The sequence below is a fragment of the Gavia stellata genome, chromosome 1 (assembly GCF_030936135.1).
Source record: "Gavia stellata isolate bGavSte3 chromosome 1, bGavSte3.hap2, whole genome shotgun sequence".
NCBI lineage: Eukaryota > Metazoa > Chordata > Aves > Gaviiformes > Gaviidae > Gavia > Gavia stellata.
This window is the reverse complement of record NC_082594.1, coordinates 123,704,311-123,728,347: the sequence shown is the minus strand read 5'-3', so window position 1 is coordinate 123,728,347 and position 24,037 is coordinate 123,704,311. Positions and strand designations below refer to the sequence as shown.

The following is a 24,037-nucleotide window of genomic DNA, read 5'->3' as shown; positions in this document are numbered from 1 at the left end:
TTGGCTCAGTGCTTTGTTGTAGTTGGTTTGTTTGTTGACAAGGAGCACCTGGGAGTGTCCTCTGCGGGTCTGTCTTTCAACACAAGGCTTTAAATCCCAGGTTTGTGTACTCTGTGGGCCTGGTTTGAAAACTAGTGGAAGCCTTTCCGATTAACTTGAGCAGAGTTTAGCTCAGGTGCTGTGTAGCCATGAAAGATCCAGTTAAGAGTGAGGGTTTGTCTCAAATGTTCTCACTGTGTGCTGTTGCCAGCTCTTCTCAGCAATGCATGACAGCCGCTTGCTATGCCAGATATGGCTGCATTTGTGTGCTGCATCCATGGACTTTACAAATCTTCTTTGTCAACTTGGAGAAAGGTGATGATCAGCATCTCTGTATCTATAGTCCTAGAGAAAGCAAACCTCCTAAATCTTAGAATTGCTCAGTTCCTGTCTAGGCAAATGGAGAGCATTGCTGCATTTAAGGTCCACATCAGCAGAGATATTTTCTAGGATTACAAAATCTTATATATATATAAAAAAAAACAGTAACACTTGGATTCATGGACAAAAATCTCAATGTTTTGGGACGTTGGACAAAAGTGTGAATCAGATATTTTCTTTTTGTTGTGCTAAATACCACAGGTATTACACCTTGGAGTTTTCCTCCCAAGAGGAATAATTACTCAAGACACTAGAAATTCATGTGTTCTGATCTCCTGGTCTGGTTGCCAGATACAATTCAAGTAGATGCAAGTGTCTGCCAACTCTGTACATCAGCTCAATGCAATTGCATGCGTGCTTCAAAGAACAGATTTTTGGCAAATAGATATAAACTGATTTTTATTCTAGGACCTTGAGCCTGAGAATTGCTCAGCAAGCCATTTATCTGTATGGTTTTCAAGGACTTGGCTAAAATAAAACTATTGTTCTAAGATGTCTTTCTCAAAGAATTTTTACACTGAAATGTCAAAAAAGCTGTTGGAGTTCAAATATTTAAGCAATCCTAATCTGTCAATATATTTTAGGGATTTTTTCCCTTCAATATCATCCTCGAGTACCTTTTTTGCCACAAGTTATGATTAAAAGCTGTAGAAGTTAATAGAAATTACACATTACTCAGAAGTAGAGAAATGGGCCCTGCTGCCTGTGGCCTCTTTCCCATAAGCTTGTGAGCTTTATCCCCAGTTCCTTTGCTGGAGACCATCACCTCCCGAGTGGTTAAATGTCTGCAGTAAGCATCTTTAATGCAATGAACAGATGTGTGTAATAACCACCCAATGTTTTGCTAGGTTTTGCAATGGAACAGGTATGGTTACTGCTCCTGCTGACGATTAAAGTGCTTTCAGTGACTGCTCAGTTCAATGGATACAACTGTGATGCTAACCTCCATAGCAGGTTTCCTGGTAAGTGTTTAATAGACTTTTTTTCTAATGGCTTCTTTATTGTCTTGGTTCAAAGCAGTGCTTATTTTTAAATACAGAGCTTTAACTCTAAAGCCTGGGGGTAGGACTCCACATTAAGTGAGCGTTAACTGTCTAGGTGACAATGAAATGCCTCTAATGTTGCACTTTACTTTCTTCTTAATTGCACAATGGGTCAAAGTCAACCTAGTAGTAATGAATACAACTCCCCTCACATCAGTGGGGTTTGACCTGCTTTTGCCAGAGCTCTGTCCTGTCCAAGAAATTCACCAGAGGTCATGTTGTCTGAAATGTTCTCTATAGATTTGAGTTTGAAACTTGTAACTGGGTTTTCTTTCATGTTTAACTGGGTAAGAGAATATAATTATGTCCTTTTAGTGAAATAAAGAAATATATCTATTTTTGAGCAAAATGAAGTTGATGGCAAAATTCAGTGCCTTACTTCTATGTTAAGCGCTTGGTTAGGGACAGGTGAAGCAATGAGATGTATCCATGTATGGTGTACACTCATGCCTCTGGGAGAAAATGGGAATTAAGGCGTTTTGGGGATGTCAGATGTCCAGAGCTGTTAATACAATGAGAAATAGAAATGAAATTTCAGTCTTAGTGACATGTGTATCAGGATTTACTCGGCTAAAGAATGTTTTTAGTCTGTTGCATTGCTTATCCTTCCTGCCTCAGTTGTTTCTTGGACAGAAAAATAATAATAAAGTCTGTGAATACTGGCTTGCTCACATCTTGTGTTTCTGAGGCAGCATTTGAATTGAACTGTATAGTGATGAACTCTCAGTATACTATTATGCTGTAATACCTTTCAGTGTTGTTGCTTTCTGAATAATAATAGTTTTCATTTTTTTCAGGAAGGATCAGCTCTCTTCTTGAACTTAAGTCAGCAGAAAGCCTACTTTATTTTTTCTATTTTTTGTTTATTGTTTCCTGTGTTACTATCACACTGCTAGGTGCTTTGTTGACATAAAGACCAACAGTGGGTTTGAGCCTTTTTCACTTAATTGGTGTGAATATGAAAAGCGGAGAAATAACACATGCAAAGATCAAATAAGTTGTCTCCATCCTGACAAAATCACTACTTAACTGAATTGTGCCCGCCTGCCTCAGACCTACCTTTTGTAGTTTTTCTTGTAATTGTTTTTCTATTTCAGGCTCCTTGAGAGGATTGCAACAGCTAAAGGGAAGGTAGATTCTTCTTTCTGTGCTTTTTAAATTTTTCTCTGGTCATTTTTGCACCAGCTCTGTGCCAAGGTTTTATATTTGCAATGTGATACCCATGAATTGAATCCAGCTCTAATTGTGTGTATTTAGGGGCCACTTGCAGTTCTGCCCCATAAAAAAGGGCTGTATCAGATTCCATGTCTGCCGAAGCTCAGGGACTCAGGAGAAAATCTTGTTAGGTTGCAAGTAAACAGTTTTTTTAAGTAAATACTAATCACCCTGCACTGCCTGTAGGAGCTGAGAGTAGAGTCCTGCTCTTTCTTGTTTGTGATCTCAGGCAGTAAATATTCAAAGGTTGGAATTTAATCAACAGCCTTAGTGCTGATTTTGAGAGCTAGGAAAGAAAAATAATCCTGCTTGTTAGCTGTGCATTTGAGATAGAGGTTAAAAACAGAAAACCCTTTTGTCCCAAAACTTGGTAGGTATTATTTTCAGTATGCAGAGGGACTGCTGTGTAATGGGCTGGGGCTAGTGGAGCTGAATGAGGCTGCTGGAGCTCTCTTTTTTGGGTTCACGAACCCTGGAAGATGGGCAAGAGAGCCTCTGCGGGGAGAAGGGGCTTGCCCTCGCTACGCTTGCTTCCCCAGTGCTTGGCTTAGGCTGTGGCTTTGAGGGCGCTGGCCTCGCTGCGTTCGGAGTTCAAATGTAAGGGGAGCGGTGAGAGAGAGGTCAAAAAGGAGGATGTCTCAAAACAAGCATCCTCCAGGCTGAGATACTGCTCGCAGAGCCTCCTTATGGATAGGACTTTCTTCCTGTTCTTTATTTGTTCCACACAAAAATATTCATTGTTGTCAGCTGAAATTCTGAATATGGGGTGAGAATGCACTTTCTTGCTGAGGTCTGTGGTGTGCAGATACCAGAGAAGCCATTGGGTTTTGGAGTTGTCTGCTCTTTTTCTTTAGGTGCTGTGAAGAACAGAAGTTGTCTTCAGCAAAGATGAGAAATTAAGCATTTCTAAAGGAACCTTGGAGCTCATCCATTTTTCATTTGTTTGTGCTTTTATCATTCATTGCTTAGGTGACTCTTGCATAAATAGGATGATAAATAATCAGGCAGGACTTTTGTTTCTGCAGTTTGGGGGTTGGTTTTAGAGTGTAGGTATGCAATAGTCAGCATTTTCTTTTTTGAAGAAAAAAACCCCCATGTTTGGTAGACTGAAATTCTATGACGTTTTATACAAAAGCAAGATGTGTTCTAGAGAGTATGTGATAAGGTCAGATCCTGCTCTCCTTCAGAGAGTTGCCTGGAGAAAAAAGCTTTAGTTCTGCATTGCAGTAAAGCATAACTTTTAGAAGGCTTTTGGGAGATGGAGCCACAGCATTCTGATTGTCTTCCGATGGGAAACGCACAGTTTTGATTCAGGGGACTCTTGCTGTAATTACATACTGAGAACTTAGTAGAAGCTAAGAAAATATTGCAGCTTTTTCACACACGCTATGCATTTTAGTTCACTATCAAAGCAGTGATTTGATCAAAGAGGAGGCTCGTGCAGAGAAGCTGGTTTTGAACTATAGATGTCTTTGCATGCCTCTTCTGGTGGAACGACTTCTGTCAACAGTTTTCTGTGGCAAACTCTTGTCCTCTACAGGTGTTTTGCTGTCTGCTCTGGGGTGAGTCTTGGCAATGTGTGGAAGGGTACCAGAGCAGAAGCGGGCAGTGGAGCTGTCAGCATTTGGCTCGTGTTGCCGTGGGTCCATCTTTGATTCAGGATGGTCTCTGTTACTGTAGTATCTACGTACCTCTTGAGCTTGACTGTTTTGCATGTGACACCCCTGGGACTACTGTTGACTACAGGTAGTTTGTGTGATTTGAGTCAGAAAGAGGCCAAGTGCTTTGCCTGTATGGAAACTCTGTGACAAAGAGGTCGTTATATTTAAGGCCCCATCGGCTGGGTGACCTAACCTTCAAACCATTGCTGTTCCCTTACTTGGAAAACCAGGAGCTTTTACTGCAGGAATGCAAATATTTTTTGTTTAAACTTATATTAGGAATAATATTTACCTTTCTAAATTCACAAGAAATGAGCTAGATGTTTAGCATCTAAAGGAAGATTAGATCTGTTTGCACAGATTAATTGCTGAACAAATAATGTTGTTTTAATTCCAGAATGGACTAATTTAGCAACAATACTTCCTTGTAAAGTAGTGGGCAGAAAAGGTTCAGTCTGGAAAGGTTGTTATCCTCCTGTATAGCACAAAGGTTGGTTTTGTACTGTGTGGTCTCATTTCCCTTAGTGTCAAATGGGAATTTTGCAAGTGGGAATGATACCTTAACAGGTGAAGTAATACCCCGCTTATTAAAAGGCTTGAAGTGAGTTATAAAATTAACTGAGCTACTTTATATTGCATCCTGGAATTTGTTACGATCTGACTGTTTGTCTATTGGTCCAAATAAGTGTAAAGACGCCCTGTGCCATTTGCCTTTTTGTGCTATTCCCTCTACCTTAGTATACCCATTAAATGGATCGTAACAGTCCTCAGGTAGTGCATTCCAAGGCATGCTTCTTGATCTTGGTATGTTATGTTAGTGGAATTATGTATCTGTACAAACCAGGAGAATTTCATGCTGAATCACTTCAACTCCTGTCTTGCCTCCAATAGCTTTCTGCCCAAATTTACACCCAGTGAGTAACATTTGTCACCACGTTAGCTCAGGACTGAGTTTAGCCTGTTATTTCCTGCACTTGATTGTTTTGGCTTTAAAGCCACCATTAAAGCTGTCTAAATTAAACTGCTTGTGCTCCTGTACCGTGGGGGAAGAGCTAGTTCACTGTAATGGAGATTTCATTTCCTCTGTTGTGACAATGCAGTGAAACAATTCATTTCAGCAGGCTTAATGGTGTAGTATTGACTGAAGTTGTTCTGCAATTTTTAATAGCACTTAATCTTTAAGCAGATGTAATAAATGAGTTGTTATATAAAGGAGTAACGTCTGTGTTTAACACGATGCAGTACGTCTTTCTGTAAAGCACTGGGGGGGGGGCGGGGGACCAAAATAGCCCTCCAATCATCTACAGGCAGAGAAGAGCTTATAGAAAAGCTATGTTACAGTTCTAAAGCAAAACAAACTGTTGCTTGCACCTATATCCTAACCTGATGCTTTTCCATTCAAGTACATAAAAATCTTCAGAACTTTCGAATAAAAGGTCAAATTAATCCAAGAAGGTTTTTTGCTGCTGTTCAAAAATTGATCAGTTGTAACAATTGCTGTTTTGTAGGTCTTTTGTATTGTCATAATGTACAGAATGAAAGATTGCAAGACGCTTTGTAGTATCGATCATTGTCTTTCAAGAGCCAACTGATTTTTTCATTAAAGCTGAAGTTGATGGTTCTTGAAAAAACCCCCAACTTTAAAGATATCGTAATAAATTGCTCTGATATGCTGTTGATTGTACTTCAAAGTCTGTACAGCCTGAGACTGTGGTCTCATACAAAGTGGACTCCAGACAACCTCAGACAAACACACCTGACTTCCATGCCGGAGTGGGCTGGAAGGCAGAGCTCAGCCTCCTGAGTTTCCCAAGATTGCTGGAAATGTCTGTTCCACAAGGGGGTTGTTTAATCAGACTCCAAATATTTAACCGCTTGCTGTTTTCTACTCCATTGCAGTGCTTCTGTTTATGAATGTGCTACTGAATGATTTGCTGGGGAATTTTGGAATAACGGTTTTGTTACATGGTAGACTACGTTACCATATTAATTCTTGTTTTCTCTTTAGTGAAGTTGTAGAGTCAAATCTGTTCTTCAGAAAAAATGCAATTCTGACCTTTATATGCCAATATTTTGCTGTGAGTGGGTCTAAAAATTGATTTGATCAGAAGTTACACCACCAGACTAACTGCTACAATAGTTATATGGAGATTAGTTGAAATACATCTTCTTACAATGCCTTTCCCTGTATTTTTCTTTCAGCTGAACGAGATATCAATGTTTTCTGTGGAGTACAGACAATTACTATGAAGATAAATTTTTGCACAGTTCTTTTCTCTGGTTATTCTGAGACAGATCTGGCGCTGAATGGGAAACATGGGGATGCCCACTGCAGGGGTTTCATCAATAACAACACCTTTCCAGCAGTGGTCATTTTCATCATCAATCTGAGTACTTTGGAATCCTGTGGAAACACTTTAGTGGTAAGACAAGGTCAAAGTGAAATTGTAGCATGGCTGTTTATACATAGGATCAAGTGAATGGCCTTGACAGCATTGTGTCTTTTACAGATAATGTTTACATTGTCTTGCCCAGCTAGCAATATATTGAATACATCAAAGAAAAGCAGAGAAAGTCGGTAATTTATAATCTTGATTACTAACGAGAAAATGTGGGGGGGGGACACGCATTTGCCCTCTGATTAGAAAGTATATTTTTCATTTTAATATTATTTTCAGTGGAAAAATGAGATTTTTTTTTCCAAGCCATTTTTTAAAACTCTTGCTGAACATGCCTTAAATATTGCTGAAACTTTTCAAATACCCACTTGGGAAATGAAAGTGAAGTATTTTTAAGAGTGGGTTAGGTAGATGAGAATTATAGTCTGGGTACCTACCTCTGTGCTCTCCTATGAGAGGGGCTTGCTGACTGATTGACTGATCTTCTATGTTCTGCGATAAGGCAGTGACTGAATGCCTTAGAGAAGACAGTCTGGCCAGAGGGCCCAACCCACAGTAAACACCTCTGCTAGCAGTGCCTTGAGGTCTTGCACCTCCTTGGAAGATCTCAGCTCAATATGGAACTGCCTGGCAACAAACTGAAGTTTTCAAGCAAATTTTGAACGTATGACACAACAAAAGGCTATCTAACCTATGCACTCAATTAATGACAAGAAAGTCAAGATGCGGGACTGAAGTTAAGATTTGCATGTTCAGCTCTGATCCCACCGTGCACATTCTGTGCTACGGTGTTTTGTCTGGTGGTGTGACTTCAGTGTCTACATTTTTTGTTGCTGTTTCATGCATAGATAATGCACATCTTTGTACAGCTAATGACTAAATTTAATCCTTAGCTGTGGGTGAAATTTTTGGAACCAGAATCTGATCCAGGACCTGACTTTGTCTGTTTTGTACCAGTATAATTTCATTTTCTTCAATGAAGCTATCTCATGGTGACTGGTAGGGGGGAAGTCAGGTCTCAAACCTTCTAAACTAAGGGAGAGGACGGTTGTACAGTTTGTGTGTATATCACACTGCACAAGCAGTGATGACTTGTATCAAAGTATCTATGAATAACTTACAAGTGTAAAAATGTATTATTTTTAAGGCTTATATTCTATCTGGAATTCATGCTTGCACTTGCCAGTTCTTATAACAGACCCCCTGTTTTCTGTTGCTAATAATTTTGCAAAACTGGGCTGAAATGTTCGATGTGCTCTGTGACCTGTTTGCCTTGGGCTGAGTTTTCTTTTAAAATTTCAACAAAAAACAGCTCAGCAAGTTCAAGATTCTCTTTCCCCATTTTCCCTGAAAAGCTGTAGCACCTCCATGACTTGCAGTGGAAGAATTTGCCAGGAAGCATCTTTTCCTGTTCCCGTGGAGTAGGTCACATTGTAAACTCCCTGAACTTGCTATTTGATTATAATTTTGAGAGCTTGATATTTTTTTTTATTAAAAAAAACAAAACAAACACAGTCTGGTAAGTCCAAATAATTGCAGCTCCCCGTGAAGCCCCCCACAAGGCTGTACAGGATACGAAGACGCAGTAGCAGCTGCTAAAATTATAACCAAAAATTCCCCTCATCCTCTCCCAGTTCATGCACGCTCTGCCACAAACAAAGAGGATAAAGGAGCCGGGAGCATTTCTTGTGCTCCCCACACTGGAGTAGTACATTCCCATGCATTTCTTGGCTGTGTTTCACAGCAAAGACCTTCAAACTCATTTTCAATAAAGTATAGGAAAGACAACAGTTCAGGCAGAACTTGGGTAAAACCCAGGTCTGTTTGTAATATGGCAGACACAACTTGCTTATTTTTGGGGGATGGGGTGGTGAGGAAGCTAAACAGAGCTGTACTTGGCTATACTACCTTAGTGTTCTAGCCTGTGGTTTTTAGGCAAGGAATAGATCCTAGGAAATCTGATTTTCATCATTTTCCTGCCATTTAGCAAATGATTAGGTATACTGTTGGCAAAGTGTATGGGTGCATCTGTCTTCTAGCCAGTTTTTCTGTAGCCAAAGGAATTAAAAGACCTGCTGTGTACCCTGTGCTACTTAGTACAAAATGTTACAACTCATGCCCACCTCCGGATGATTCTTCCATAATGAAATGTCTTTTCAAGAAACTGTGTGGTCTAAAACTGTTGAAAGCATCTGTTTTGCTAATGTTTTGCTAATCTGGTTTTTTTCTTTATGCAAAAGAAATGCTACAGCGAAGTCCAGTGCCAGGTTAATTGGCCTTGTTGTGAATGTGCCTACTGAGAAAGTAATCTGTGGCACTTAACCTGCTGTTTTCAAACCACCCCCTTACTCGGATCAGTAGCTACAGATGGAGCGGGGCTGGGCTGCTACCGGGAGGAAAGGGTGTCCTTCGGTTTTCTGGAGAGCTGCGTGCTGTTGCTGGCTCTGCACGCTCTGAGCCTGAGCAACGCAGGATAACAGATGTCCAGGGACTGAATTAAGGTTGCATTGGCATTAAGGCTGTATTACTTTTCAGCTCTTACATTTCTGACAGGGTTTCTTTGCACATAGTTTATAATTTAGATTTAGAGATGTATCACGTAAACAAAAACCCAACTCCAAGTTCAGCTATTTGGCTTGTATCTGCTTATAACATACATTGGTTTTGATGTGTCAAAAAGAAAGCTCAAGAGTGACAGTGTTGTTTCTGGGAATGCAGTTGCTTGTGTATTGACTTTATTATTGCCTGTAGAAGCTCATTGTAAGCTAATATTTAACTGTAATAGAAAAGTTCCTTCAGCTTTTCCCAGTAAGTCACATGAATTCACTGGGAATACTCAGAAAAAATGTACCTACCAAAAAAAATGCTTCCAGGATTCATCAGGTTTTCTCAAATGTTGCTCATGTCTGTGTTTTAAGAACAGAGATATCACTTGTTAACTGTATATGTGTGATTTCGGGGAGGTGAAAAACAGAACACGGGGAACATATTATTAAACTAAATCAAATTTTGAAGGATTTCCTGAAGGCATGTCTGGGTAAATTATGGGCTGAAGCATCAGTGTCCTTAGTTGTCTTTTCACAGATAACTTTCTGATAATAGTTGTTTTTTGTCTCCCTCAATAGGTATCCTCAGCTCGAGGTATCAATGCTTATGGAAATACCTCAGTGGTACAGATAGGTAATGTTTCAGGCTATATTGATACTCCAGACCCACCAACGATTATCAGCTATTTGCCTGGGCTTCTGTACAAATTTAGCTGTAGCTATCCACTGGAGTACTTGGTTAACAATACTCAGCTTGCTTCGTAAGTGTCCTTTTCATTTCTTTGTGTTTCATTCCCATGTGTATGTAGACCCATATGTATGTGTATACATGCATACACACCTAAATATATGCATGCCATAGCAGTGTTGTCAACATAGCGATTTTTAGCTCTGCAAGAGTAAAGGGAAAGGAAAAAGCACAGGAAGAAGAGGTGATGCAAAGGAAAAGAAAATTCTGTAGCATCATTGTATGAGAACGTAGTTTATGAAGAGAGCCTTAGATAATATAAAACTGCCCTTAAAATTCAGATGTTCTCATGATAAAATGGTAGCAGCAAAAAAAATGGAAATTCCTAATGAAATAGCTTGTAAGCATGTGAATATAGAGTGCAAGAAAAAATATTTCAGTGGGTAAACCTTGTACATCATGAAAAGTGGGTTCCTTTTTGTCACTTTGCCTCTCTGCTGATTATTTTTCTGATTCATGTTTTCAACAGTATCCATTACTTTCTGCATAGTTAAGGTTCTGTCAGTGTTTTCACTATAAATTTCTATTTCTGAAGTTTATAACCCAAATGCATAAATTAACTCCTTGTGACATGACTTGAGTTTTTTAATGATAAAAACCACTGAAGTATGTAAACACGTAAATATTTATCTTCATGATGGTTTTTGGTTTCTGGCTCTGTTGTAGGTCATCAGCTGCTATTTCTGTAAGAGAGAACAATGGTACATTTATCAGCACTTTGAATTTGTTGCTTTATAATGTAAGTATAAAACACAGTAGTATGACCTGGACTAAATTAATCTCTACAGTATGCGGGTGCAAACTGTATTAGGAGAGCAAAGTAGAGACCACTCTTCATTATTTGCTGTTCCCTTCCCATTCCTCCCATGAAGAACCAGGCCTTTCATCCAGGCATCTTTCATCTCCGAGTTCCCTCATCCTTTTTGTTTGCGTGTACCTGTTGTCTTGTATTTATATGGCGGGTGGGTCTTTGAGGACACACAGTCCTTTGTCCTGTATTTATACAGTTTCTTAATTTACAGCTCTGGCTTTCAGGTTGTAGGGCTATGTCAATAATCAGTTATAGTAATAATAATAATCGTACTCCGCAGTGCATACCTGTGTTTGCATTTATTATGTATATGTGCGTGTGTGTATGTATATAGGTACATTGTACCGATACAGAGAGTACTCTGTAGAATTCTGTAAAAATATTCTAGACCTGTTCCCTTACAATAAACTGTAGCACTTCTGCTGGGGTTTTTTTATGTTCAAGCCTCATCAGAGTGTTTTGATCATCTGTAATTGTGAGGGATGTGGTATTTGTTCCAAATATATAGCCCACTGTACTTGTTGCCTCCTTGTGTGGACTTTCAAGATTAAGGATTAATTTTAACAGCTTTCAACTCACACTTCTTCCATATGTTTTAGATAATTTAACTTGAATATGCATTATTGTATAAGCTTTTACTATGTAAATACGGATGTGACAGTAAAACGTGAAAAATGCACAGACTTCTACTTAACAACATTAATCCCTGAAATGATATTTTCCTGTTGATTAAAATTTTTATTCATACATTTTAAATACCTGATTTAAATATCAATTTTTCAATCTATCAAGCAACATTTTTGTAAATTATGAATCGGATTTTTTTGCATTATTATTCATGCCATCATGACGCTGAGTTATAATTCATGCAACTGATTTAAAAGTCAATGCTTTATGCTTTGAACATAATGAGCTATAAATATTGTAACAGGACACTTTCCAAAGGCATGCCTAAAAAAATCATGTTTGTTTGACAGAGCAGAGCTCTAAATAACAACCTATAATCTGTTAAAATGAAGATTATACTTCTCTCATTTTTAAATAAACCTGTGACCAAAAAGATGGGGCAGGGTGAGGGTAGCCAAAGTTCTCAGTCAGGACAAGCACTGACCACCACGCTTTTGCTGCCTTTCAGGGCCCAGTTCTGCACACAGTTAGGTATAAATGCAATTGATGCTTGTACTGAGCACATTTTTTCCTTAAATACCACGTGCCAAGCTAGGCTTTCATCCTCCCTGCTCCAGTGAGTTTGAGTCAGCCATGAACAGTGGTGTCTTACCCTTCTGATTCCGGTCGTATTACTCTAGTGAGTAGCACTAGCATGAATAATACTGCTAAGGCGGGCAGGTTCAAGTGATGGATATGCTCTTCTGGTTCACATCCTAGGGCTGGGTGTATACACAGACAGCTTGTGCATTGCCTGCAGTCTGCCTGGTTGGGAGTGCCTCTTGGGATGCCCATGGTCTTGTGAGCTGTGATCCCACGGGCTCACTTGGTCCCCATTAGAGAGTCCTGGTTTTGGGAGGGGCCTCGAGGCTCCTGTCCACCCTTGGTATTGGTGACGGGTTGTGTACAGATGTGGCTCTTGATTGCGTGCAGCCGTACTTTCAAACTTTAGCTGTAGTCTTATTTCCCAACATTACTCTTCACCTTCTCAGCTCATTTCTATTTTCCCTCACAAGGTGATGTTTACTTTTACTTTCTGGTGTTAGCGTTAGGAAAGACAAAAGGAGCCATTATGATAGACTCAGAAAGAGTTTAGTAGCAAAACATTTAATGGGCTTTCACAGAGCCTAAGTAGCTATGTGCTTTTAGGCCTTCCTGTAAATGTCTGTCTAAATGAATAAAAACTACTCTTTATGAAAAAAAGAACAACTACGGAACGTAATAGTGAGGGACTTGCTGTGGACTCTTTAATCAGTCTGCAAAATGTGACAGAGCTATGTATCGGAGAAATGTATGATTAATTTTGAAGAAGGCAAACTTACCTGACCTCACTTGAATGAATCTTCAAGGACTTGCTCTGTGTGTGTTGCAGAGCTGGTCTGTGTGTGCACATCTACCTCCCAAGGCCTCCGATGCTGCAGAGATTGAATACTGGGCATGCTGTGAATTCTGGCATTGTTCCCTCTGAAAAAAATACTTGATTTATGTGCTTAATCCTTCTTGTTGCTGTCAGCTGCTGCTCTTGGTCTTGCCTGCCACACTGAACCTGGTCAAAATTCTGTTTAACAAAATTTTTCTCATGTATTGAGTGTTTTGACCTCTCACAAGAGGTCTCAACATGCTAAGTCCCTGTGCTTTCTGGATTAGCAACCTGTTTGACATAGGTGACGTTACCAGTAAGTGCATTTTGATATGCTGAATTCAAGCCTGTCACTCAGGTCTGTTTCATGGCATTGTTGCTAAAATGACATTAATGGTTCGGCCTTTGAACAGGAAACCAATAAAACAGCTATATCTATGTAGTAGTGTATGGGGAATTCCCAACTTTTATGTTAATACAGCTTTCTTGAAACAGCATTTTTGAAATATTAGAATTTAGATGAAAATATTTGTTACTTGGAGCCTTCAACAACCCAACTTCCATAGAAACTACATTTTGGATAATGGAATGTGTCTGTTCTCCCAGGCTACAGCTTAAGATATGTAAAACCTGGTGGCATTGCTATCTCCACTAAATCAAATAACCTTAACAACCTTTCCTGGGAAAGGGTGCACTGTGACAACTGAGTTAAGCTCCTCCTTTAGAAAACCACAGTAGCTGCTATGTTTACTTGTGGGTGCTGGGAGACATACTGAGGTGTCAATGAATGATACCTTTTCTTTAATCACTGATCCAACCACTTCATAAAATCATAAATAGATTCCCCAAAACAGTTGCATAGGATAAGGCCAGTCAGGTGTCGTTGATCTTTACAGACAAACTTATAAGCAAATGCTCTGGCACTGTTTTTTGCTGCTTCTCTTACGAGGAACAAAGTAAATGACTGTCCTCCATGGAAAGGTCAGAAAAATTAGGTGGGAGTTCAGTCTGTGGATGCGGATGAGTTGTTACAGTGGGATTTCTGGTACACTGAGGCAATGTTTGTTTTTCAGGATTCAACCTACAGCCAGCAGCTCCTTATTCCAAGTACAGGTTTACCTTTGAAAACCAAAATATATGCAGCTGTAAGAGCAACCAACCTTGATGGCAGGTACCATAAAGGATGCTATTTCTTTTCTTACTTGCTATTCCGCTCTTGGTGTTGCAAATTTTTCTGATTTAGAAGCAACTGACTTTTCTCATATCCTTTTGTGTGTTAAAAATAATGATTGGTGTTTTATAATAGCTGCCCTCAGCTGGAGGGTATCAGGTCCTTGATGGGGAATGCATGTCTTGCTGCTGTCCTCATTATGAAAGTTTTCCCGAGTTATACTTTTAAATTCTATTTAAATCCTATATTGCTGTTATTTGAGAAAGGGCCTCTGTCAGATCGAGTGAGAAACTCCAGGGCTTTTAAAAGTGGGATGGTTTTGATTTCTAGTCCTATGTGGCCACGACTTCTGCGAAGACGTGTACAACATGTGTGTTGGTATAGTGGTTGACTTGCATAAACCAGAATGATTTGTTTTACACAATTCTGCTGCTGTGGTGTGCTGTTTAGTTTTGTAAGTCGTGGGAAGAAACAGGTGATATCTTGGGAATGCAGGATGACTTGTATGTGACCTGTTAAATCCACTGACTCGGCTTCAGTGTAACAGCCTGCATTGTTACTTCGCTCCCTGTGCAGATGGAATGTTTTGATGGACTACTGTTACACCACGCCATCTGGTAATCCTAGCGATGATCTTCGATATGATCTTTTTTTCAGGTAAGTCCTGTGCAAACCCAGGGTTTTGTGGGTCCTTCCTTTAAAAACAGTTAAATCTCTCCAATGTTCTAAACTGCCTGGAAAATCTAAGTAATATTAGCAGGGAGGGCCAAGGGCTGGGCTTAGAGATAACGTGTCAGGACATGACTTGTTTGTGAACATAAACATAGAAGCAAGTGCAAAGTCGTAAGAGTTAGAAGGTAGAGAAACATATATCTAAAATGGCTCTACTAGAGATACCATAAACACCCAAACTGAATGGCTAAAGTGGCCTTTGTTTTACCAAAGGTACCCTTGTGGTGAATGACAGTGCTACAAACATCACAGACTCCAGTTCAGGAAAGCAGTTAAGCAAATGATTAAAGATAAACAGATGCTCCTGCTGCTACTCCCAGTAATAATATTTATTTGAATTGGAACTTTGAGGAACTTTGGCAGTATCTCACATTATATTTTATCAGTGACAGTTGCTGGAGAGATACTGTCTTCATTTGGAGTTACCTGTCTATACCGGTTAGCATAGCTGATTACTTTTTACTTCAGGTCTCAAGTTTCTTTGGGCACTGGAATTAAACGATACCTTGGTTATAGCTGTGATGTTGCAAAACAAAACATAATGTTTTTGTAGGAATGCATTTCAGCACAGAACTGTGCAGCCTAACAGGCAGATTGTGGCTGCCCACGTTGGACGTTAGGGCACTGTGTTCTTTTGCAAGGAGCTAAAGCGCTGAATTTGCTGCTAAAGTTATCTTATTCTCAGCTAAGAGCGTCAAAATGCTAATCATACAGCTGCTCATCCTAGTCTTAATCTTCTCTACTAAAACTAGCTGTGACAAGGACCCGCAGACAACTATAATTGAAAATGGCAAGAGCCAAATGGGCCGGTTTTCCTTTGAGGTGTTTCGCTTTGTGAAGCACAAGAACCAGAAGATGTCTACGGTCTTCCTTCACTGCGTGACAAAGCTGTGCAGAGCAGATGACTGTCCCTTTCTTGTGCCAGTAAGTTTCAGTGCACGGAAGTTGTTGTTAATTATCTGGATATAAACCAGGCACACTGGAGTTATTCTGCGTCCAAATGCTATGGAAGTTTGGATGGCACAGAATGAAGGTGACTTGTAGAGTCTGAAGTAAGAATAATTTTTTTGTGTCTGAAAGAATGTAAAAACAACTGATGAAGAACAGGTCAATGAATATTGTCATCCAGAGATAGAATAATACTAGAGCTGCAAAACACAGGTGGTTGAACACCTGAGAAATTCCTTCTTTGCCTTTTGGTCCTTAATTCATTTTTTAAAGTAACAACTCTGAGACAGCTTCAGAGCTGATATTCTTAGTATAGCATCTAAGAAACAAGGTATCCACAATCACAGTGGATGAATATAAATATCTTAGAATAGAATTTATGGAAAACTTAAAGCTGTAGTAAGAGTAGTTATGCTGATAAGGAAAATTTGAACGAGTTTCTGGTAGTGAAAAACCCCAACTTACTACATCTGTAGTTTATTACCACCTCCCTTGTAGTTTGGAAACTGCTGTTTTGAAGTTCATGGAGTTGTGTAAATTCAAAAATGATTTCATTTTAAGAATGTCAGGAACAACAAATACATTTTGGAAATTGAAACACTTAAATAAACACGTAAACACAGAATATTCTGTGTGATGCCTTCAGAATGTAGTATCATTTCCTACTGAATGACTTTCCATTTAGAATTTTTAAATGCTATCAGTTCAGTATATGTCTATTTTATACTTTATTTTATACTTTCGTGTTATGCTTTTAAATAATTCATTATTTCTATTGAGAATTTATGTTCTGAGGTTTTTGAAGTTCTTTCACAAGAAGTTGAAATTAAAGAAAAGCTCTTGGTTGAAGCATGCTTGAGTACCCAAGATTAAGGTAGACAAGTTAAAGATGTGGAAGGTGGATTCCAGATGACAGAGTGCTGGGGATTGTTTTAATGTGTGTCACTGCTATTTAGAACTCAGTGGAAAACGTGGGAACTTTAACTTGAGAAGCTTGCTAGACTAGGGATTGTAGCATGTTGTCTATCTCTAGTCAAGCAAAACACATTTGTTGGGGAAAACTGTCTGTAAACAAAACTTTGGGAAATTAACTACTGAAAATTTAATATGCTATAAGATGGATCTTGTACACAATAGCAATGTAGTTCTGTAAACAAAGTGAGGCAAAATACAACAGGAAGCCAGGCATTTATAAGATACACTTCTGGGGAGTATTGCAGCTGTTTTTATTGCAAAGTAATTTAATGCATACTAAGAAATAAAACCAAAGTTGTAGTATTGCTTATAAAAGAGTTTACATTAAAGCAGGAAGCACAGAAGGGCAATAATTCCGTTCCACTCTGAAACTGTGATTGTTTTGATTAACCGCTCAGATTTGCAGTAACAGAGAAAGAAGAGATGCTGGTGGGAGGACAACTTGGAGCCCTCAGAGCGCCTCTGGCAATGCTGTAATCTCTGCTGGCCCCATCATTACGAGGAGTGGTAGGAATGAGCAAACTTTTTTCTACGGACTGCTGGAATTTAAGAAACCCGGGGAAATGTTTTGCAGTTTAATATAAATTTGCAGTGACTTAGAGAAAGGGTGGATTCTCCGTGAGTTTGCTGGGTATTTTTTTTTTTCCCTTACTGTTGGAGTCTTTGGTAGAAATTTTGAGCTAATTTCTGTTCAGCTCACATGCTTCCTCCCTATCCCAGTAAAATCCCTGTGGGATACTGTTATGCGTATAAGGCCATTATAAAAGCCCACACTCAGTGGGTTGACTTCTTTTTTTTGTCAGATTTCACTGAAGATAATAGAATTTAAGGTACTGTGTTCCGTGTTGCAATTTAATTTGGACAGCTAATAAATATTCCCTGTCACTTTCTATTCACCGTTTCTTCCAGCTTTACCTGTGGGTTTTTATCTAAGTGTTGCATAAAATTAAAACATGCTATGCTTAGCCTTCAGCTATAAGAAGGAAATAGGACAAACACATTGTAAGTTCTAAACAGAGTGGGTCAAAATCTACTCCTTTAAATCCAGGCTGAAATTCCATGGTTACCATTTTTATTGCCAAAGTGTTGGGTGTTTTTTTTAAAAGCAGCTCTAAATGCAACCTGCAGTCTTTAAAAAGAATTTATGACTGCTGTTGACAAAATCATAAAAATAAAATATTTGAAAAATGTTTAAGAAATTCTGTTTACAGGTATTTATAGGTAGTTGCAGTTAAGCAACCGATTTCAGCAGTCTTAGATTTAGGAAGCTGAGAGCAGGACTGAATTCCGTCTAGGAAAAATAATTGAAACATTTGAAAATAAAATCCTTCTTTACATGCAAAGTGGTTGTGCCCACATATATAAAGAGAACAACTGACCCTCCAGAAGAGGGAACCATCTAGCAAGAGACCATTTTTAGAACAAATACTCTGTTATACACAACATTTCTGCAATGAAAATGAGTATTTTTGTTTTGCATTATACGTAGTCCCAATTGAGTTGCTGATCTCTGGTTAGTCAAGAAAAAGTGAGAAGAACTAACTTCAAAGTTGCATCCCTGAGTACTTAAGGGAATTGAATGATAGATTTGCTCAAATAAATGTATGCTAGAGAAATGTTGCCTTAGGCAAGGAACTGAAACTAGATAAAGCTTGTTATATGAGCAATCCCTATTAGGTAATACGGCTTATGACTCACATGCTGTGAATGCTATTTTTACAATTTAAAAAAAGAAAATGCTCATCAATTATCTTTTAAATACTGTGTAACTTCAAGCAAACAAAGATCTCTTCATGGGAGAGATGACCCCAAAGAAAGGATAAATGATTTCATAGTTTCTTGACAGCTGTTGAAGTGTTCTTTTAAATGAAAACATGAATAAGGCTGGAAAAGGAAAAGAATAACTTTTTAGGTGTCTTCCACTTGAGATATGTGGCTAAAGCTTTTTAGGTTAGGCATGTTTCTGCATCTTACTCCTACTGACAGAAGGATCGTTTGGTGGGAAGTACTCTGAAAAAAATGGGATTCAGCTCTGAACTCTGCCACGAATTTCCTGAGTGGCCTTGGGCAAGTCACTTAATCTGACTTGCGCTTCACTTTTCCTTCTGGAGCCGAAAGAGGGGATTAGTATTTCCTCCCACTGTCCCTTCCCATTGTGAAAATAAGCGCATTAAAAATGTGAGGTTCGTGAATACTGTAGTCAAGGAAAGAAAAGGGGGAAAGTCATGAGAGAACTTGAACAGAACTATCTGGTTTTGGCTGAGGACTGCCAGGGTGCAGTGCTGACTTAATCTGGTGCGATGCTGCATGGAGGTGCTTATACTATTTTCAAGGCCAACTCTGGTCCAGGTTTAGTACCGATAATTTGCACAGAGCCCATCAAACCTGCTGCACCTGACTCACCATAGTATGCACCCCAGTATTAGGTCTGCAGTCGCATGGATGAGCAGCCCCTTACTTCCCTCATTTAGGTTGGTGCTGCATCTGTCCCGGGGCTGGTCCTGTCCACGTTGGTGTCTGCAGAGGCACCCTGAGTTAGCCAGGTCTCCCTGTTACTCTTGTCACCAGTTGTTCTGGTAACGGAGCTGTTTATGCAGTTACCTTGATAGCAACTGAATAGTGCTGCTGCAAATGAGTAATGGTCCTTCTCCTGTGTATTTCTGAACTCCTATTTCTAACATTTTGTTCTTTTCAGAGAAACTTTATTTTTGTTTGTTAATCTAAAATAAGTCATTACAGGAGACATACGCAGAAGAAAACGTTTTAGTCTCTGTGTATAGAAACAAAGCAGGTACCTACTTGTGAAGGTGAAATTGCGTAGCTTTTGATGGATGTCTCACTTAAACTTAGAAGACAGCTGCTCAAAACAAATGTATACGTGTGCTGTGCTTACAAGCTGCACAAAAAAGCAAAAACAGTGACAAGAAATGTAGTTCTGAGATGGACAATGGTAAGTAAAAACTGAAGACAAAATGAGAATGTTTCCCTAAATATAATGCCACTGTGTAACTGTCAAGAGAAAAGTGAGCATGAGGGAAGGGCATTTTTGTAGTCATTTATGCTCACTGATGTATTTTTCCTTGAAAAACCCAGGTTAACTTTTTTCTAAACAGATCTTCTTGTAACATGATTAACAGTGAAGGGGCTAGCGTGTAATACCGTGCGTATAGTTGTATTTTTATTGAGGGACAGAATAGAACTGGCCACATCTTGAATTAAGAGGTTCCTGCCTTAAGATGTGGTTTGTGTGTGTTTGGGTTTTTTTGCCCCAGAATACTAAGTAACTTCATATGGGTGTGCTTGCATTAAAAATGAAGCGATGTCATGTAATTAATGTTGTTGTCCTTATTCTACAAGAGATGTTAAAAGCTACTTGCAAGTATAGCTTATATGCTTTCAAAATAGAGCTAGGACTATTGGCTTTTGTGTTGCAAGGAGGGGAGGAGGTAGGCAGAGGTATTTGTAAAATATAACGCATCCCGGTTTTGTTTTATACAGATGAGACGCCAACCAACAATTCACAGCTTGGTAAGTTAATCAAAATTCCAAGAAATATAGAAGAGGGTTTGAGAGAAACAGAACTGAGGAGATGAACCATTTTGATTGAGGTCTATTCACTGAGCTGGAATGTTTTTTTCTTTTTGGCTTGTTTTTGTCATTTAAACGAGCCAATACTGACATGCTATAAAGAAAGCAATTGGTGGATCTGGAATGCTCGGTTTAATTTGTGTACCTAGCCCCACCAACATAGCAACTTCTAATTCCTATGATGGAATTGAGATGAAAATCTGCTACTATGACATATGAGGGTGAGGGAACATTGCAACTGCCAGATGCAAAATCAGACTTAAGCAGTAAAATCTGCTCATGCCACGCAGGAGTAGAGCAGCATGATGGTGGTTATGGTACAGTCCAGCTCAGTTCACAGCTCAAAGTCAGAAGAGCTCTGCTTCAGCTCTTGTTCTTCTTGCTTTTAACCACACAAAGAGCCTGTGGAGAAGCTGGGATAGAACTTGTGGTCTCCTAGGACAATGAAGGAAATAGGCTGCAGGGGAGATCAGGTTTCTTAAGTTTTAGGGTGCTTTTCCTTTGGGCACATGGAGGACTTGTTTCAGCCTGTCTGTTACTGTTCCCTGCTGGTAACAAGGAGTAGCTAATGACTGAGAAAAGGGTGGTCAAGGTAACCCAGGTGGTCCATTGGGCCATTCCACCTCTTGTTCATAACAGGACCAAGTGACACAAGCAACCTATCCTGTCCTCTGAACTCTAATACTGCTTGTTCCCTTCTTTTCTGAACTTAGACCACATAAAAAGCAGCTACCTTTCTTTCCTGATACCCATGGATATCATTAAAATAATAATAAAAAGCAAATTCTCCATTTGCTGTACGTAGCTTGCTGTGTTAATGGCTGCTACCTTTCCTTCCCATCCAAGGAAAGCAGCAGCCCTCTCCTTCCATCCCAGAGCAACAGCCTTTCCTGTGCCTGTTAGTGTCCCAGTGGAGAGCGTAGAGGTAGAACCAGGTGGGATCACTACTGTAGCAGAGAGAAAACAAGTAAGGTCAGAAGGCAGCACATCATTGAGAAGGGGAGGGCAACCTGATCAACAGAGCTGACTTTTTTCAGCTTTGGTGAGGAGGGAGGGATTGATGTTGAGGGCAGGTAGCTGCTTCTGGGAGGAGCAGTCTGATTTCCCACGTAGAAGCTGTGTTGTCATTTCACCTCACTCTCCAGCACTGGTAATGGCAAGCACAGCTCTTAGGCAAACGTACATTGGTGCTTTAGGCAGCACCTACCACTCAAATGGGTTTTTTTTTCCCCTCCTGCTGGAAAAGATGGTACAGGTTGAATGTGTGTGTTCCAGTATCCAGGAATTCATCCATGAACAGCCTGTTGAGCTACACTAAATAGTAAATATGTTACCTCTTCTACTTGAGAATTGATAAACATGTTAAGAAGCCTTCTGTGAAGGTGTACAGACAAGCTTAGTGTAGCTCAGATGTCTGGTGCCAGATATGCCTGCTAAGGATTTATATACACTTTGAATTGAGATGTGGATAATGATATTGGGGAAGAAATCCTTTTATTAGCTTGATTAGGCCACAAATCCTTACACCTCTGTCTTGATAGTTCTTGGACAATTATAGTCTTGCCTTAGAAAGCACAGGTCAAGGTTGGTCACTAGCCTATGAGGGATTATGCCTTAGAAGTACCCTTACTGTCTTTATCCCCCAGCATGATGGATATTGAAAGAACTAGTAACTGTTTTCAAACTAAACTTTAGATAAGCTTTATCCAAGTAGACAGGCACTCATTCTGAAGTACAGTTTTAGTCCCTTCATTGTAATTATTCTGTATATAGGGTATTGTAATGGAAAGAAAGAAATGTTTAGCACTGCTGAGAGATTGTAACCAGATATTACCGGTGCATTTTTGTTCTCCTTGCAGCTCATCCAAACGGACCTCCTTTCCAGCTGAACTCAGTCACCAGCGCACTGATTTCGGGCGTTGCCATCCTAGGAATCACGAGCATTCTCTTTTTTGTATGTTCCCTGACTCTTCTCCACAGAAAGTGGCCCGACAGTTCAGTCTTGAGTGGCATCCGAAACCCAGTTTTCAACTGAAAGTGACCATTTACTTGCACTTTTTCTTTGGGGTTGCCTTTCTCGTCCATGAAATATGATTCCATTAAAAAGTAATATTAAGGCAACACTCCAGCTGTATCCAGCTTCTATTCCAGCTATTCTGTATTTATAGATTTTCTAGATGTTGTGGTGTAGGTAAGGGGCAGTGATATTGGTAACAATCCTAGAAAATTATGAAAATCTCAATTGTGTTTGTGATCAGACTGTATGACATTATGCCCATGGGTGTGCTGACAATAGAGCTCGTGTCTTCAGCTTCCCAGTAAGAGCTCAAAGCTGAAGATGCTGAAGGTGAGAACCTTTCAACGTATGCCATTCTTATACAAAAACTGACACATTCAGAAACATTCATAAGTTCATAAACACCTACTCAGATAAGGATCACTTCTATTTTGTCATGGTATTTTTCACAAGTTTGAAAAAACAATTGTCTCAGGAGGAACTTGTTTTCATATATCTTGGCTAAAAATAACCCCAGAGAGGCTTAGAATGAGTGACTTTTGCTTATTATTCATTTGGAATGTTTTCTTAGATATACCTTATGTTAAATTGTGGTGGTATCATGTGAAGGACATAATTTGGTTGGGTATCTTTGAGTCAAATAATTTAGGGCAAACTGCGGTTGGTCCCAGGGAACAATGATGTAGTTCTTGAGGTGGAAAAAACTTTCCAGCAAAATTATCAAGTGAGAATCAGTAAGAGCTTGCAATCTAGCTAATGTTCAGCAGAGAAGTTAATTCTGCACAGAACTGCCACATCTGCAGCCTTCAGTCAAGTTCTACCCCTGGGAACTGCTCCAAGGGGAAAAGTATTCCTTTCCCACCCTGACTCCTTGAACAGGCAAGCTAATGCAAACAAGTAATGCCCAAACTTTCCTCGTACAAAATTATTTTTGGAGCTCAATTTGGCAGTTGAGTAAAACTCTCATTAATATCCTGATTTGTAAGGGCCAGTTTTGCCCTATGAGTTTTGCAGTTCTCAGATAAGGCTTTCGTTTCTACGTGAAGAGTTGTGAATCAACGCTTATTTCTTTAGCAGATTTTCTGCATGGATTAGACTTCTTCACTGCATGGATGAGGGGAAGAGGGCAACTAGAAGGATAACAGGCCACAAGCAGTACCGTACTGTTGGCTGTAGTTAATCTGATGAACATCAGACTTATCTGAAGTGAGTGTGAGTGACCAGATGCCCTCAAACAGGAGCACAGGGCAGTGGCATAGCTGTGTAGAATAGGCAAAAATGCTGGTTCTAGAGGCCACCGTAGACACAACATACATTAAGCTGGACTGGATAGACAGTTGGGATCTTGGTCACGCATGCAGCGGTTAAATTTCATTGTTCAAGTACTGTACGTATTGGCCTAGAAACACCTCATTGGTATTTATCATCATTCTGTGTTTTCATTGATGTGACACAACTGGCTAACGATCAGGGCTTTTTGGGTCTGAAGACTAAAGACAAATACAGACTTGTTCTCAGTTTTTTCTGATCCTGCAAACGCTGTTGTTCAAAGTCCACTGCGCTGTAGTGTGATATCCCTAACAACCAATACTGTGCCTGTTTTCCTCCCGTCTTAATACCTCAGAAACATTTTTGCACTTCAGGGGTTAGGTCTGATGACGTGTAAAACATGATTGTTTAATAAAAATATTTGAAACATTTGAGAACGAATCCTTTGTCTGAACTGTTTTCGTCCCC

At 39.5% G+C, this 24,037-nt stretch overlaps 1 protein-coding gene across 1 annotated transcript; it reads left to right on the top strand.

Annotated features, from left to right (window-relative positions):
* Positions 1-1,276: 1,276 nt before the first annotated feature.
* On the top strand, positions 1,277-22,318 carry ZPLD1 (zona pellucida like domain containing 1). Its single transcript, XM_009813590.2, has 10 exons — positions 1,277-1,382; positions 6,542-6,762; positions 9,864-10,045; positions 10,699-10,771; positions 13,943-14,040; positions 14,617-14,697; positions 15,525-15,696; positions 17,094-17,202; positions 20,194-20,223; positions 22,143-22,318. Exons 1-10 carry the CDS (start codon positions 1,277-1,279, stop codon positions 22,316-22,318), a joined length of 1,248 nt encoding a protein of 415 aa, XP_009811892.1.
* The last annotated feature ends 1,719 nt before the right edge of the window (positions 22,319-24,037 follow it).